The 15,137-nt window shown below is 41.4% G+C and overlaps 1 protein-coding gene and 3 long non-coding RNA genes across 4 annotated transcripts; 1 reads left to right on the top strand and 3 right to left on the bottom strand.

Annotated features, from left to right (window-relative positions):
• Nucleotides 1–3,213: 3,213 nt before the first annotated feature.
• Nucleotides 3,214–8,156, bottom strand: LOC103511010 (gustatory receptor for sugar taste 64f-like). The gene is made up of 9 exons (XM_017444820.2): nucleotides 8,122–8,156; nucleotides 7,619–7,803; nucleotides 6,687–6,819; nucleotides 6,220–6,396; nucleotides 5,460–5,728; nucleotides 4,989–5,143; nucleotides 4,193–4,355; nucleotides 3,799–3,888; nucleotides 3,214–3,602 (listed from the first exon to the last, which is right to left on the bottom strand). The coding sequence occupies exons 1-9, from the start codon at nucleotides 8,150–8,152 to the stop codon at nucleotides 3,534–3,536; spliced, it is 1,272 nt and encodes a 423-aa protein (XP_017300309.2). The 5' UTR covers nucleotides 8,153–8,156; the 3' UTR covers nucleotides 3,214–3,533.
• Nucleotides 8,157–8,180: 24 nt separating this feature from the next.
• Nucleotides 8,181–9,085, top strand: LOC113468170. Its single transcript, XR_003392021.1, has 2 exons — nucleotides 8,181–8,449; nucleotides 8,638–9,085. It is a non-coding gene; the product is annotated as an uncharacterized LOC113468170 (long non-coding RNA).
• LOC113468171 lies at nucleotides 8,714–9,739 on the bottom strand. Its single transcript, XR_003392022.1, has 2 exons — nucleotides 9,202–9,739; nucleotides 8,714–9,069 (listed from the first exon to the last, which is right to left on the bottom strand). It is a non-coding gene; the product is annotated as an uncharacterized LOC113468171 (long non-coding RNA).
• Nucleotides 9,740–10,171: 432 nt separating this feature from the next.
• Nucleotides 10,172–11,073, bottom strand: LOC113468169. Its single transcript, XR_003392020.1, has 2 exons — nucleotides 10,988–11,073; nucleotides 10,172–10,551 (listed from the first exon to the last, which is right to left on the bottom strand). It is a non-coding gene; the product is annotated as an uncharacterized LOC113468169 (long non-coding RNA).
• Between the last annotated feature and the right edge of the window lie 4,064 nt (nucleotides 11,074–15,137).

The raw sequence follows: 15,137 nt of genomic DNA on the forward strand, positions 1-15,137 counted from the left end.
CGCTATTTTTCTCTCTAACCTATCAGACTCTTGAAAAAAAAATTTCTACAAACTGTCTCCCTTGACATTGACGATACCAGAATAGCATGGCTTTAGCTTCTCTCTTCCTTCTATCCTATTCCCTCTTTCGGTCGGCAAGGCTCTTTGCTTTGTAATAGGGAAGTCCTATCACTGGATCTCACGGGAGATCCGTGCGCGAGTTCTACATATACGCGAGTCCCACTCATGATCAGAGAAGACAGGTTTAATTACAGTGAAATGTCATGGATATACATCATGGGAATCATCGGGGAACACCAAGTCAACCCTTAATGTTGATCCAAACTTGCGATTCTCACTCTTCTTTTACATGCCAACTCATCCGCCTTTCACAACGTCTGATCACCTCTGTCTCTTCACATTTTTATTATACAATCCTCCGAGAATATTACTTGGCACAGGGGTCTATGGTAAGGGGCGGGTGGAGACACTTGACTTACCAGTTCTCGTGACTGACCACGACCCAAGCTTAGGCGCCGTGTCCGGCCTTGAAAAGGCAAGAACCCTATCCGTACCTACATTTTCTTACACGGAATTTCATATCCCACGGCTCCAATATGTAAAAAGGGTATGGTGTTCTTCGAGACTAATATAGGTATTGAAATAGAGAGACAGTCTATGGTATGGCGACCCTCCGGGAGTTGGAATGTGTAAGCCACTCCCACCTTGATTGGCTCCGGCTCCACTGGTCTGCTGACCCCCGGTCGCGTGAGAGTTTGGTAGGAGGAGGTGGATCAAAGCCCCGAAAGGGTCGAGTCGGGTCTGATACAGATAAGGACGAGCCCGGTGAATGATAACGGTCTCTGTACTCCTCACTTGTGCGGTATCTCGACATATCCCTTCAGAACCACCTCCTTGACCGGGTAGTAACTTCTGGTCTCTATAAACCGTCCGTACTGTTGCGCTTTAACGCAAAAGGTCTACTTCCTCTGATTCTTACATTCCAAACGGAAAGGAAGACCAAAAGGGAATTATAGAAGAAACTGGATGATTTCATAAACTTCTTTTTATCTTATCTTATGGTGGTGACAAATCATGACGGCTTTACTCTGACTTCTCTGGGAACATGAGGGCGTCGAGATTGTGTTCCAAAGAGTCTAAACCATTGGTCTAATTTAAGTGTGTTAATATTTATTTCTTGGATCGCCGCCCAAGCTAAAACGGGCGCCGCCTTGAAATAGGAAGTTTATTCCAAGCAATAGAGCCTTGCTCGACGGAAAGGAGGATTAGGAAAAGGAAGGAGATAAAAGCTAAAAGCCCCGCTACCTGGAATCATCAAATTTCAAGAGATAGAGATAGAATTCGTTCTGAAATTGTTGGTAAATAAATAATAAAGAGATATACTATGAGTCCATTATGTTTGGGTATTACCCCCAAGTTGGTCCCTCCCACCGTCAAGTTCTTCCGTTTTCAAAGGTCTGTCGATCACAAACCCTCCCGTACGGCTATCACACAGCTTGCTTTAGTTTTGGTTTTATCTGTTCCTGTGTACGAGTGGGATCTCAGACAACCCCTTTCCATTATTCGTGCCACCATCTCCAAAATCCAGAATTGTCTTATCACTTTGGTACTCTTTAGACTTCAGTTCATCGTCATTTAAAAAACGAGACATCCCTAACTAAGACATTCGGAGGTCGCACGTTCGATTTCTCTTGTTACGGGTATCTCAAACGGAAGTTTTCATTATTTACTTAGGTTACCCAAGAACCCCAGGGTGCCCCACTTTTTTTTTTTTTTTTTTTTTTTTAAAAAAAAAAAGAGGTTTGATAGAGGGAACTGCAACTGCTATGGTCTTATCGTCCCGAAATGGAAGGGAGAAGGAAGACAGGATAGGAAAAAGCCAGCCGTTCCGGGAAAGAACATTATCCCATCAGGATAAAATCCGCCCCGGGCGGGAATCGAACCCGCGGCCTAGCGCTTACAAGGCAGACGCACTACCAACTAAGCTAACTAGAAAATGAGTTTAAAAAAAAAAACATTGAATAAATAAGTACCTACAGAAACATGCAGATTGCTGACACATAGGTAAATAGAAACACGGTTAACCCACAGGTAACACGGTGGCATGCAGAAATGTCCAGCTTCGACACCCATAATCGGAAAAAATTGCACTCAAGGATTTCGGTTGCTAAAAAAAAAGTAAATCAGGTAGGTATCTGTAACACTGAAACACAATCTGTCCCAATATCTGTCCAAGTTATGGCCATTCATGAGTTGACACCTTCCACCCCTTAAAATTCAAAATTTTCTGAGCAAAGCTAGGTAGCTAATACAAGAAAAAGAGCACAGGTACAACAAATGCTCAACAAGTATTGAACCCCGCCCTCCTGTTTACCAGGCGAGCGTCCTGACCACTACACCACAGGCTAGGAGGGTATCGTTTGGGGCCTTTTTTAGGTGAAAAAAGTAGATAGGTACAGAAATATGCAGACACATAAACACTGTCAACCCAGAGGTAACACTCTGGCAGGCAGAAATTTCCAGATTCGACACCCATTATAAAAAAAAAAAACGAAGGAAATAGGTTTCTATTGACTTTTGCCTAATGGTTAGTCCAATAATGAGATATTTGGTAAAAATGTTCACTATTCCAATTTTTCCCTTGGAATTTTGGGGCTGATCAGGCTTTCAGACGGCCCTTAGGGAATATTTAAATCAAATCAGTACAATACAAAGCGTTTGGAAGTTTGATGCTGCAAAGTATTTTGAAGAGGCCGTCGTGGTCGTCAAATGCCTAATCGAGACCAAAATTTAAAGGAAAATATTTTTGGACATTTTTGCAAAAATTTCATGAAAACTGGACAAACCGTTCGATAGTTATGATGAAAGGATCAAATTTACTTACCTACAGAACAGACCGATAAATTTTATTGAAATAGGTACACATAGTATTATGAAAAGACCTACGAAAAATACATAAAGGTACACAAAATAAGAAATTAAAACAAAACACAAAAGGAACATTTAATTTACCTCTTCTGTTTTCTAAAAAGTTAAAAAAATAAACGTGGAAAATTTATATTGGAGAAAAAAATTCGACTCCCCAAAAAGCTTATGTAATCTTTACCGATCGGCTGACCACATAGAACTGACTGTACTTGGTGCTGAACTTTCTAGCCGATTCCAAGCCAAATGCATCGAAGGCAAAAGCTGTTTGTGGCGTAGAAATTTTCCTCGATTCTGATTGGCTGATCCGTTCCAGTGGCGTATTGACGTGAAATTTTCAGTGACGTATTCACGATTTTCAAATTTCATAGAATAGGTTGACCTATTGCCAGGTGCGAGATTCGTATAGAATACAATAGAATGAAATATACCCTGCATATACTGCCAGAATGAGACTGAAAAGTCCCTTTACTTCCGCAGTCTAAACAAGGTAAAATAAATAAATAGGTGGGTAGTAGGTAGGTATCTGTTATAGTTTTGAGTTTCAAGTTACATTTGCAGTTTTGGAGACCTTGATTGGTAACAAAGTCCTCACTGGTCTTCGACTTTTAGATACTGGCTGCAATTTCTTTAAGCTGCATCAGAACAAGTTCAAATGTGATAATGGTCCCAGCAATCTGAAATGAACCGATATATCTAATTAGGAAAGGGGCAAATGATTCGTTGAGTAGAAAAAAATCTGCTAAAGAAGATTTTTTTCTTTGGGAGGGAGCAAAAAATTAAATTACCCGATTACATTAGGTACTTTCCTTCCTATAGGATAGGAAAGTATATATGGACGGGTCCCTCCTAAAAATAGAATAACTTACTTACCGTCAGAAGAAAGTTTCTGTTCATGGAAAACATATGACTTCCCGAGAGACACGTGTTGGTTCTCAATATTTGCTGAGTGAATAATTCCACCTGTAAAAAGTGGGACAACGTTAACAGGCAGCACTTGTACAATGTGCTCAAAAAAGTGCCACTTTCAAGACCAGGAGTGAAACGTGTTGAAACATGGATTCTAAAGCTGTGTCCACACATAGTCAAGGGTCGTCGATCGACGTTGTAGATCCTGATTAGATATCTATGTTGTCGAGGAAGTGTACGGTTCCAGTCTACGTCGATCGACGGTGTCAACTATGTGTGGAAAGTGGAAACAGCTTAAGACCACCCCCAACACGACACGTCAGTGGCTATATTCCAACGACTGAATAGCAATACTTACCTCAGTACAGTAAGATCTCTGATGTACTCCATACAGTACACTGAGAGGTGTCTTGCTATATTCATATACTCTCACTGTATTCCAGCAGATTGCTACAAATCTGGATAAGACTACGGAGAATGACAGAATCACGTGAATCCTTTCTGCATCATCCCTTTTGTTCCTGGAACAAAAGCATCTTATTCTTATTACGCTTGAGGGTTGGACAAGTAGGACTCTGTGCAGTTTCCCTCTGTAAATAACTTTCACTCTCGAATAAACGAGGGAGCAGCCAGTGGCGATAGCACGTTACCTGCCTCGGTGGTGTAGTGGTCAAGACGCTCGCCTGGTGATCAGGAGGACGTGGGTTTGATTCTAGCCGAGGTATGGGATTTTATCCTTCTTTATCTGAGAATTTGACCACATAATAATGGAGCTCTAAGGGTTAGGTGGTAGAGAACGCCTAAGGCGTTAACCTCGCCTAGTGGTTGCCTTCCACTCAAGAGTCTATTATTATTATTAAATGCACCAGTTCCCGATGGATAACTGAAATTAAGCAACTTTGCACGTAGTTAGTATCCGGACGGGTGATCATCTGGACAATCGCATGCTTCTGGCTTTTCCCGGCCCCACTCAGGCTGGGTGAGGTTGATGTGAGGAGGCGGGCTTGTCAGCGAATGGAGGGTAACAACCCCATCACTAAAAACCTTGGCAGTTATAAAGTAATCTTAGGCCCTCTTAAAAGCTGATCAGAGCTCTCTGATGGGTCTCTTTATACAACTAGTGACTGGATGGGACAGGAAAGTCCAAGACTTACAGGAGTCCCTGATACATATCAACACACAGAATGTACACATGAATGACAAACGTGAGAAACAACAGGTGACAAATGCAATCGTCCACATGTGACGTGAGAGTACACAGTCTCATGTAGTTCATACGAAGGGTTTTCCATTCGGCAGGTTGCAAAATCTGGGAAAGAAAAAATAAATTACATAGGGCTAGAGAGCTGATCATTTTTAAATTACATAAATAGTTTTGAAGCTTTGAAAATTGGCAAAAGCCAGCGGTGATAGAACGTTAAATGCACCAAATCCCAAAAATTCACTGAAGTTCTGCTATGTTTGGCGCGATTGGTATACGAATGGTTGATCATTTGGGCAGTCGCGTGCTGCTAGCTTTCCACGGCCCCTCTGACAGATCCTCAATAAGTGAGGAGCCCCAACAAGTGGAGCCTTGAAACTATATCAACTGAAAGCGTCTTTAAGACTTCAGACCAGACACCTACCTTGCTTTTATACTTGAGAAGACGTCTATTGAACTGCTCAAAGTACCCGGCCAATGCCAGGCTGGACATGAGAATGATCTGGTCGACAAAACAGTAGATCATGTTGGCGGAAAAGTTGGTGAGGAGGATCAAACCCGCGGTCCACGGACTGTAAGGAATGAGGTTGTACACTTGCGGGAACTTTCGGGTCATGTAGAGGTGAAACATGGAGATGGAGGGGGGATGCTCGCTGAAGAAAATGGAGTAGGGGAGGTAGGCAACGTGACTTACTGTGGAGAGAATAGAATACATATGTCAATTGCGTGGCCCGCAAAACCATTTTTGGGGCCCTCAAAGGTGTTTGGGTGGGACCCCTCGAGCTTCATGTTTGCTCCTTTATTATGGGGTGGACTTCGAAAATGTGGAGTATCCACACCCCCTCAAGAAAATCCAGGATACGGGCCTGCTCCCCTATGTATGAGGCCCGTGAATTAGGTACATACCTGCCAATGTAGTATATGACCTGCATACACATGGAAGTTGGAAATCCCTGTTCGGGGTGGGACCCCTCGAGCTTCATGTTTGCTCTTTTACTATGGGGTGGACTTCGAAAATGTGGAGTATCCACACCCCCTCAAGAAAATCCTGGATACGGGCCTGCTCCCCTATGTATGTGGCCCGTGAATTAGGTACATACCTGCCAATGTAGTATATGACCTGCATACATATGGAAGTTGGAAATCCCTGTTCTAGGATGAATAGAACAGAGGGATTCACTTACCCATGCTAGGTAGAATAACGAGGACCGAAATCACCAGAAACTTGACTCGAAGGTACTTCTGCTCCCCAATATAACCCTCTACGAGTTGCCAATGGGTGATCATGAGGGGCCACTTGCGAGAAACCCTGATCAGAAGTACCATACCCAGGGCTGCCCCGCTGAAATATAGCACCGAGCCTGGAAATCAAGCAAAGTATCTTTCAAAGACCTCCTCTCATTTAGTACAATCCAATATGTCTAATACTCTCTATGGATCACTGAAGTTGAGAACGTTGTGCGTGGTTGGTACCCGGATGGGTTTTCATCTGGGCAATCGCGTGCTGACGGCTTTTTCCCGGCCCACTTTTGCTTTGTCAGATTGTGAGTAGCTGCTTGTCGCCGGATGGAGGGTGAAACCTGCCGTCACGTCATGTGGAAAAACAGCCATAGATGGCCGATCTTGGGGGTACTTTTCACTCGTCACTTACCACTCTTGAAAATGCTCAGGCCTCCAGTTTTAAGTCGAATGAAACTCAGCAATGCCATCAGGATGTGAAAGAAGACCATGAGGAGCGACATTATCAGTCGATAGTTGATGCCTTTTGATTTCGGAACTTTGGCCTGCAAGACAGGAAAAATCAAGGATAACGTCAATTTAGTCAACCTGTTTCACTGGAGAGTAACGGTCACAGAAAGTCAATATAAAGCCTACCATCTCAATATAACGTCAATTTAGTCAACCTGTTTCACTGGAGAGTAACGGTCACAGAAAATCAATATAAAGACTACCAGCTCAATGGCCCATCTGATGAGGGACATACTACGGGATGTTCATGCTACGACACAGACCATATTATTATACGAGTCTAATGTACCAGTGAGTTCTTTGAATATTGGACTACCCTACTATTCGTAGTTTAACATTTTGGTAATGGTATAAGAAGGGCCAACACTATTGAAGCCCTTTGTCGCCGCTTCCTTTGTGTCTGGTTGCTCCGGTTGCTCTTATCCTAGAGGGGGTATGCAATTCATCACTGCGATAACGTCAATTTAGTCAACCTGTTTCACTGGAGAGTAACGGTCACAGAAAATCAATATAAAGACTACCAGCTCAATGGCCCATCTGATAAGGGACATACTACGGGATGTTCATGCTACGACACAGACCATATTATTATACGAGTCTAATGTACCAGTGAGTTCTTTGAATATTGGACTACCCTACTATTCGTAGTAACATTTTGGTAATGGTATAAGAAGGGCCAACACTATTGAAGCCCTTTGTCGCCGCCACCTCATTTATAGATTTTTGGTTCCTATGTGTCTGGTTGCTCCGGTTGCTCTTATCCTAGAAGGGGTATGCAATTCATCACTGCGGCCTTTATAGATCTATTATCACCTACTAAGGTACCTCACTTACCTGTGACATAGGGCTGAGGCAGAGGATCTGGTAGAGTCGAATAGGGAACCGAGTGGCCGAATGGAAAGAGTCCTGAGGGTGGTTGATAATCTCATGGGAGTGAAGCTCAGAATGGATGTACGGGAATTGGGGTGGTATGCTATTGATGGAACTTTCCAACAGCGGGCCAACCCGATTGAGTAGCGCTAGGAAATAATGGTACAGTTTGTTAGTTTTTTCCCGTCTGAAAGTTTTTCTGTTTCATACACCGTAGCGGGCAATCCTACGGTTTTTCCTGTTTCTCCTTGCGGCAAAAGAGAGGGCAATCTACGTCTCAAATCACTGGGGAAGAAAAATTTGATGAGAAAGAAGAGGACACGGAAAGTGAGTACCGTAGAAATTTTGAAATTGTGAATGAGTCTATTTATTTTATTCGTTACAAAGACCTCTTTGGAGTCTCTGGGGAGCACTTAGCCTCGTGAGGCATCATACATTTAGTAAGTATTGGTAGAGGCTTTACTTACCTTTGAACTGTAGAGCTCTCAGCGATTCCATCTTGTCCTTTGGATCTTCATGTAGGAACATACTTTGTGTCAATCTAGTTTTAAAGAGGGAACAAGCCTTCGTTATCATCTTCCCAGAGTAGGTAGGTTCTACGTAAAATATCTACCTATTTAGAACTTGGAAAACAGAAACGGTGAAATAGGTAATCAAGTCTACTATCGTCGTTCCATAAAACAGCTGCTTTTGTCAAACTAAGTATGAGGTCACGCTTTGAGATCAAAGCATCGAAGTAATCCGATTGAAAGCAATCTAAGGAAATCACTTCATTAAATTAAAGTTATCTGACAGGTGATAACTTCATTAGAAAAGAGTGCCCAGAATGTTGTGTTGGAGAACCTCAACACAAAAAGAATTTGATTATCTTACTGGATAAGCTTTGATCTCAAAGTGTAGGTACCACAACATTACAAAGTTTCAAGTTACCTTCCTATTATTTCTTTGAAATTTTAACAAAAGAAATTAAAGTTATCTGACAGGTGATAACTTCATTAGAAAAGAGTGCCCAGAATGTTGTGTTGGAGAACCTCAACACAAAAAGAATTTGGTTAATCTTAACTGGATAAGCTTTGATCTCAAAGTGTACCACAACATTACAAAGTTTCAAGTTACCTACCTATTAATTCTTTGAAATTTTAACAAAAGTCCTAAATTTCTCTAAAAATCTAATGCAACCTATGTCAATTGCGTGTGAGTTTTGGTTAAAGTTTGAGTGAAAACTAACTATTTATTTGTGTTGGTAAAATTATTTGAGCTACCTAATAGCGGAGTTTTAGATATACCTAGGTAGGTCAGCCCTAACAAAACCAATCTCCTTAGAGTCTGAGAACTGAGAACACTGTATCAAAATTAATACCTTTCAACAAATAATACCTATAAACAAGATACCTACCTAGGAAAGGAATTACTACCTAACCAAGAGTTAACGAAAAAATGATAGAAGCACCCATTTGAATGGTAACTGAGAACACTGTATCAAAATTAATACCTTTCAACAAATAATACCTATAAACAAGATACCTACCTAGGAAAGGAATTACTACCTAATCAAGAGTTAACAAAAAAATGATAGAAGCACCCATTTGAATAATATACATATTTTCACAATGGGCGCTCAGCGGATCCCATTCCATTGGGATTTGTCTCCGGAAGACATTTAACGAAATCAAAAACTAAAATATTACACTAAATAGAATCAATGTACAGTTCGGTTGAACCAAATAAAAACTTTCAAAAAGTTAAAAACAAAAACAAAAGAGAAAAGGAACTGAACAAGAAAGAGAGTGGAGAGAAAAGAGAAAAATCAGCACAGCTCGATGATTTCATATTGAGGATTTGTTTGGAATCCTTTTTGCTTGAATTCGGCTTGAATCCAAAATTCTCCTACACACTTGGGAAATAACCCAGCTTAAACCAGAATAAAAACCCGCTAAATATATGAGGTCTAGTGTTTACTTCCTTAGTGGTCAAGGCACTCGCTGAGTCGCTTGGTAAACAGAAGGGCGCGGGTTCAATCTCAACCGGGGCACATAATTTCATCATTATTTATTTGAGATAGTAGAAGAGCTCTAACTCTAAGCGAAACAGAAGGGCGCGGGTTCAATCTCAACCGGGGCACATAATTTCATCATTATTTATTTGAGATAGTAGAAGAGCTCTAACTCTAAGCATTAGGTGGTAGAGAATGTTGACCGCCACTCAAGAGTCTTTTGTGAACTCTGCTTCTTTGCATTTTATGGAACTATCTCAAATTTCACTAATAAATTATTTTAATGGTTTTGTCTTATGCGATAGGCGGATAGGGTATTGTCACGGTCTGCAATAGCTATGTCAAGGAATTCTGCATCTAAAAACACTTTGGACCTGTCACACCGAATACAGAAGTGACAGCAGATCTAGATAAATCCAGGGAAATATTGCTCCCACCCCTATATATCAGTATTGTCAACCAAAGTACTAAAGGCACTCGCTGAGTCGCTTGGTAAACAGAAGGGCGCGGGTTCAATCTCAACCGGGGCACATAATTTCATCATTATTTATTTGAGATAATAGAAGAGCTCTAACTCTAAGCATTAGGTGGTAGAGAATGTTGACCGCCACTCAAGAGTCTTTTGTGAACTCTACTTCTTTGCATTTTATGGAACTATCATCAGATGTCTTTTCTGTAGCAGCATCATGTTTCTGCATATATTCCCAATGGGTGTAGGTTTAGCCCCAGTAGATTTAGCCCGGTAGCAGATATTCCATCATATTCCCAATAGGTGTAGGATGTTCCATCATTATTCCCAATGGGTGTAGGTTTAGCCCCAGTAGATTTAGCCCGGTAGTAATGCCTCCGCGTAGAAGTCAAGGTCATCTACATCTTCTTCACCATCTGGCTTGTCACTGTCCAACTGGAATTGAACGAATATATCACTCTCAGTATCTACCTCCTAATATACTACTAAGTACCTTTTAGTACCTATTAAGTAGATTTGGTTTCAAAGCAAACATGACTCAGTATGTGTATACCATCTGGCTTGTCACTGTCCAACTGGAATTGAACGAATATATCACTCTCAGTATCTACCTCCTAATATACTACTAAGTACCTTTTAGTGCCTATTAAGTAGATTTGGTTTCAAAGCAAACATGACTCAGTATGTGTATGTATACTGTATAGCAGGGGTGGCCACTAACCTTACGTTCGGGAGCCGCAATGTCACAAAGCCGATTCGGGGCGAGCCCTGCAGCAGGCGAAATTTTTGAAAATTTCGGTCTACAATCTTCAGAACGGAAGTTCTAATCTTCATAGACTCATCAGAATGGAGCGAGAAATCGAATACTTACCGCACGTAGTTCAGACGGGCTGGAAGATGTGGCTCAGCTGTGCCCCAACAGGTAACATGAGAATGAATACTTACCGCGCGTAATTCAGACGGGCTGAAGAAGTGGCTCAGCTGTGCCCTAACAGGTAACATGAGAAATGATTATTTACCGCACGTAGTTCAGACGAGCTGTAAGATGTGGCTCAACTGTGCCCTAACAGGTAACATGAGAAATGATTAATAAAACGTAGGCGTTCCAAATAGTGTGGACGATTGCTATGGAAAAATACTTGTCACCTTCCTACAAAAAAAGCCCACTCTGAGGCTTAGGTGTTCGGGCAACTGCCCCAAGGGATGGGTTAAGCTTATTCGAATCTGTTACCTTCCTACTTTTATAATTAGGGCTTCGTACGAACAAAAACTTGCACTTTCCATTGTGCTTTGAAGATGAATTTCAAAGGTACCCACATACATAGATCGAAGTTACAGTGTGTTAAGCTGACCATGCACTTACGCTCAGACCGACCACTCTCGCCGGAGGTCTGAACGTAACTGGCCGGTATTAGGTACGTATTATACCTACTTTCCTAGGACTACGGAGAATGACAGAATCACGTGAATCCTTTCTGCATCATCCCTTTTGTTCCTGGAACAAAAGCATCTTATTCTTATTACGTTTGAGTTATGGACAAGTAGGACTCTGTGCAGTTTCCCTCTGTAAATAACTCTCACTCTGGAATAAACGAGGGAGCAGCCAGTGGCGATAGCATGTTAAATGCACCAGTTCCCGATGGGTAACTGAAATTAAGCAACTTTGCACGTAGTTAGTATCCGGACGGGTGATCATCTGGGCAATCACATGCTTCTGGATTTTCCCGGGCCCACTCAGGTTGGGTGAGGTGGGGGTGGAACCCTCTTTTTTTTTTTTTTTTTTTTTTTTTTTTAAAGGTACCCACATACATAGATCGAAGTTACAGTGTGTTATGCTGACCATGCACTTACACTCAGACCGACCACTCTCGCCGGAGGTCTGAACGTAAGTGGCCGGTATCCAGTATTAGGTACGTATTATACCTACTTTCAATTTATTGTCTATTGATGTATCTCCCTATTAAACTTTCAATTCATTACCGACTTAGTGGAAGGTAAAACTTTTAAAGTTTCCTCCGTACAAGTCGTCCAGTTTTTCACTATTGGAAGCAGCCTTACTATCACTTGGAGGGGTTCGAATAAAAACTAAAATACCGAAATTGTTTACTAGCACCGAACATTTTTCTTCGAGAAAGAAAATCCATTTTCAAAACTCCACGCTATCACTTTCTGGATTGCTCTTTAGTTTCCTTATATCCTTATCCTGTAGGAAGGAAAGTAATGTAATCGGGTCAAATTTACGATGGTGAGTTTTTAGTGCCAAAACACGTTTTGACGTCCCTAGTAATTTTAACAAGTCGTCCAGTTTTTCACTATTGGAAGCAGCCTTACTATCACTTGGAGGGGTTCGAATAAAAACTAAAATACCGAAATTGTTTACCTACTAGCACCGAACATTTTTCTTCGAGAAAGAAAATCCATTTTCAAAACTCCACGCTTTCACTTTCTGGATTGCTCTTTAGTTTCCTTATCCTATAGGAAGGAAAGTAATGTAATCGGGTCAAATTTACGATGGTCAGTTTTTAGTGCCAAAACACGTTTTGAGGTCCCTAGGTTAATTTTAAGGCAACTTTACAAAGGGCCAAAGCAGGGCAATATCGGGGGGGATTTGGAGCACCCCCCCGAATATCACTGTTTGGTTTGGCACTCTCGGGTCCCCCCTCGACAAAATCCTGGATACGAGCCCGGGCCAAAGGCAACTAAAGGGTTGGGTGGCAGAGATTGCCTCAGGCAATAATCCTAGGACATTGCTGACTGTGGATTGAATTTAGGTAGATAATTCATTTCAAGGAAAATTTATTATTAACATACCTACATACGTATTAAATGACCGTATCATATGGACGCGAATTGTTGAGGAGGCCAAGACCCACCCCGGGCTTTAGCACCTATTGATTGATTGATTGATTTATTGATTGATTAAATGGACTTTCTCCCTCGAAAATTACCATCAAGCATGAAAACTGTACAGCAAATCATCATCACGTTACGATTACAAATCACAAGAACTACGCGAATCCCTTTCTAGGAAGACGAGTGCAGAATAATGGAGGAAGGACGAATAAAATTGTAATAATAATTCCAAATCACATTCCCTTAGTGGGACATACTACGGGATGTTCATGCTACGACACAGACCATATTATTATACGAGTCTAATGTACCAGTGAGTTCTTTGAATATTGGACTACCCTACTATTCGTAGTAACATTTTGGTAATGGTATAAGAAGGGCCAACACTATTGAAGCCCTTTGTCGCCGCCACCTCATTTATAGATTTTTGGTTCCTATGTGTCTGGTTGCTCCGGTTGCTCTTATCCTAGAAGGGGTATGCAATTCATCACTGCGGCCTTTATAGATCTATTATCACCTACTAAGGTACCTCACTTACCTGTGACATAGGGCTGAGGCAGAGGATCTGGTAGAGTCGAATAGGGAACCGAGTGGCCGAATGGAAAGAGTCCTGAGGGTGGTTGATAATCTCATGGGAGTGAAGCTCAGAATGGATGTACGGGAATTGGGGTGGTATGCTATTGATGGAACTTTCCAACAGTGGGCCAACCCGATTGAGTAGCGCTAGGAAATATTGGTACAGTTTGTTAGTTTTTTCCGGTCTGAAAGTTTTTCTGTTTCATACACCGTAGAGGGCAATCCTTCACCGTAACGGGCAATCGTTTCTCCATGCGGCAAACGAGAGGGCAATCTACGTCTCAAATTACTGGGAAAGAAAGATTTGATGAGAAAGAAGAGGACACGGAAAGTAAGTAAGTATTGTAGAAATTTTGAAATTGTGAATGAATCTATTTACAAAGACCTCTTTGGAGTCTCTGGGGAGCACTTAGCCTCGTGAGGCATCATAAATTTAGTAAGTATTGGTAGAGGCTTTACTTACCTTTGAACTGTAGAGCTCTCAGCGATTCCATCTTGTCCTTTGTCCTTTGGATCTTGTGTTCAACTGTTGAACCTACAAAACTTCAAATTTCACTAATAAATTATTTTAATGGTTTTGTCTTATGCGATAGGCGGATAGGGTATTGTCACGGTCTGCAATAGCTATGTCAACGAATTCTGCATCTAAAAACACTTTGGACCTGTCACACCGAATACAGAAGTGACAGCAGATCTAGATAAATCCAGGGAAGTATTGCTGTCACCCCTCTCCCCTATCAGTATTGTCAACCAAAGTACTAAAAGCTCTCTTTTGTCTTTTCTTCCTACTCCATTAATATAGATGTACCGATACACATTCCAGGTGTTTTTAGTAGCTTCTATTACAAGTTACAGAAAGCTTTTAACTTGGGATACCTTTAACCCTGTGGTCTGCATGAATTGTTGATGAATCCAGATGACAGATGCATCTTGCTCGTAGCCACCTGTTAACGAGAGTAAAAGAAATTACTACATATCCGTGAAGGACCAACCTCGCTTGTATAATGAAGTCGTTTTCAGATCCTGCAATTGGTGATTCAGCGCAACCTACCAAGGAACGAACTTTGTGACGAGTTCAAGTTTATTATTGAATACTTTTTGGGTGCCAATATTTAGACAAGCATTTCTTGTGGAGATCTTTTCTTCAAATCAAAATAATCCAGAAAAGTCAAAGATTTCCAACCCAGTTGTACCGTTTAAGCATTTATAAAGATATGAACATAATATAATAAAATTTCTCCTGATCACTTGGCAGTCGGGGCACATTTTATGTACGTAACTAAAAAGTAAATATTACATACCAAAACAAAGGTATAAAAGCAATCATATGGGTACTCTATCATATGCCTTCTCCATGTCGATGAAAGCAGCATTTTTACTGCTCACCATCTAAGATCCACCAGTTGTTCCCAAAATGCTATATTTTGGTCCAAAGATTCTTCTGCTCCTTTACTGTTGTTGAATTATCTGCCCATATGCTGATGCTTACAGAATTACACAACCAAAGCTCCGTGTACTTACACTTCGTCCCAAGAACTTGCTGTTCCGGAAGTGCCTCAGATATAGGGCAATAAGGAAAGTGCCCAATGCTA

The sequence above is a fragment of the Diaphorina citri genome, unplaced genomic scaffold, assembly GCF_000475195.1.
Source record: "Diaphorina citri unplaced genomic scaffold, Diaci psyllid genome assembly version 1.1 scaffold663, whole genome shotgun sequence".
Taxonomy (NCBI): Eukaryota; Metazoa; Arthropoda; class Insecta; order Hemiptera; family Psyllidae; genus Diaphorina; species Diaphorina citri.

What these genes read in the sequence shown, in the direction of transcription:
- LOC103511010 (XM_017444820.2), bottom strand. Translation starts at nt 8,152, where the DNA reads ATGGAATCGCTGAGAGCTCTACAGTTCAAAG. An exon ending in GCCTCAGCCCTATGTCACAG is followed by an intron (nt 6,820 to 7,618) that starts GTAAGTGAGGTA and finishes CCTGTCTTGCAG; the next exon opens with GCCAAAGTTCCGAAATCAAA. An exon ending in AGAGATCTTACTGTACTGAG is followed by an intron (nt 3,889 to 4,192) that starts GTAAGTATTGCT and finishes CACTTTTTACAG; the next exon opens with GTGGAATTATTCACTCAGCA.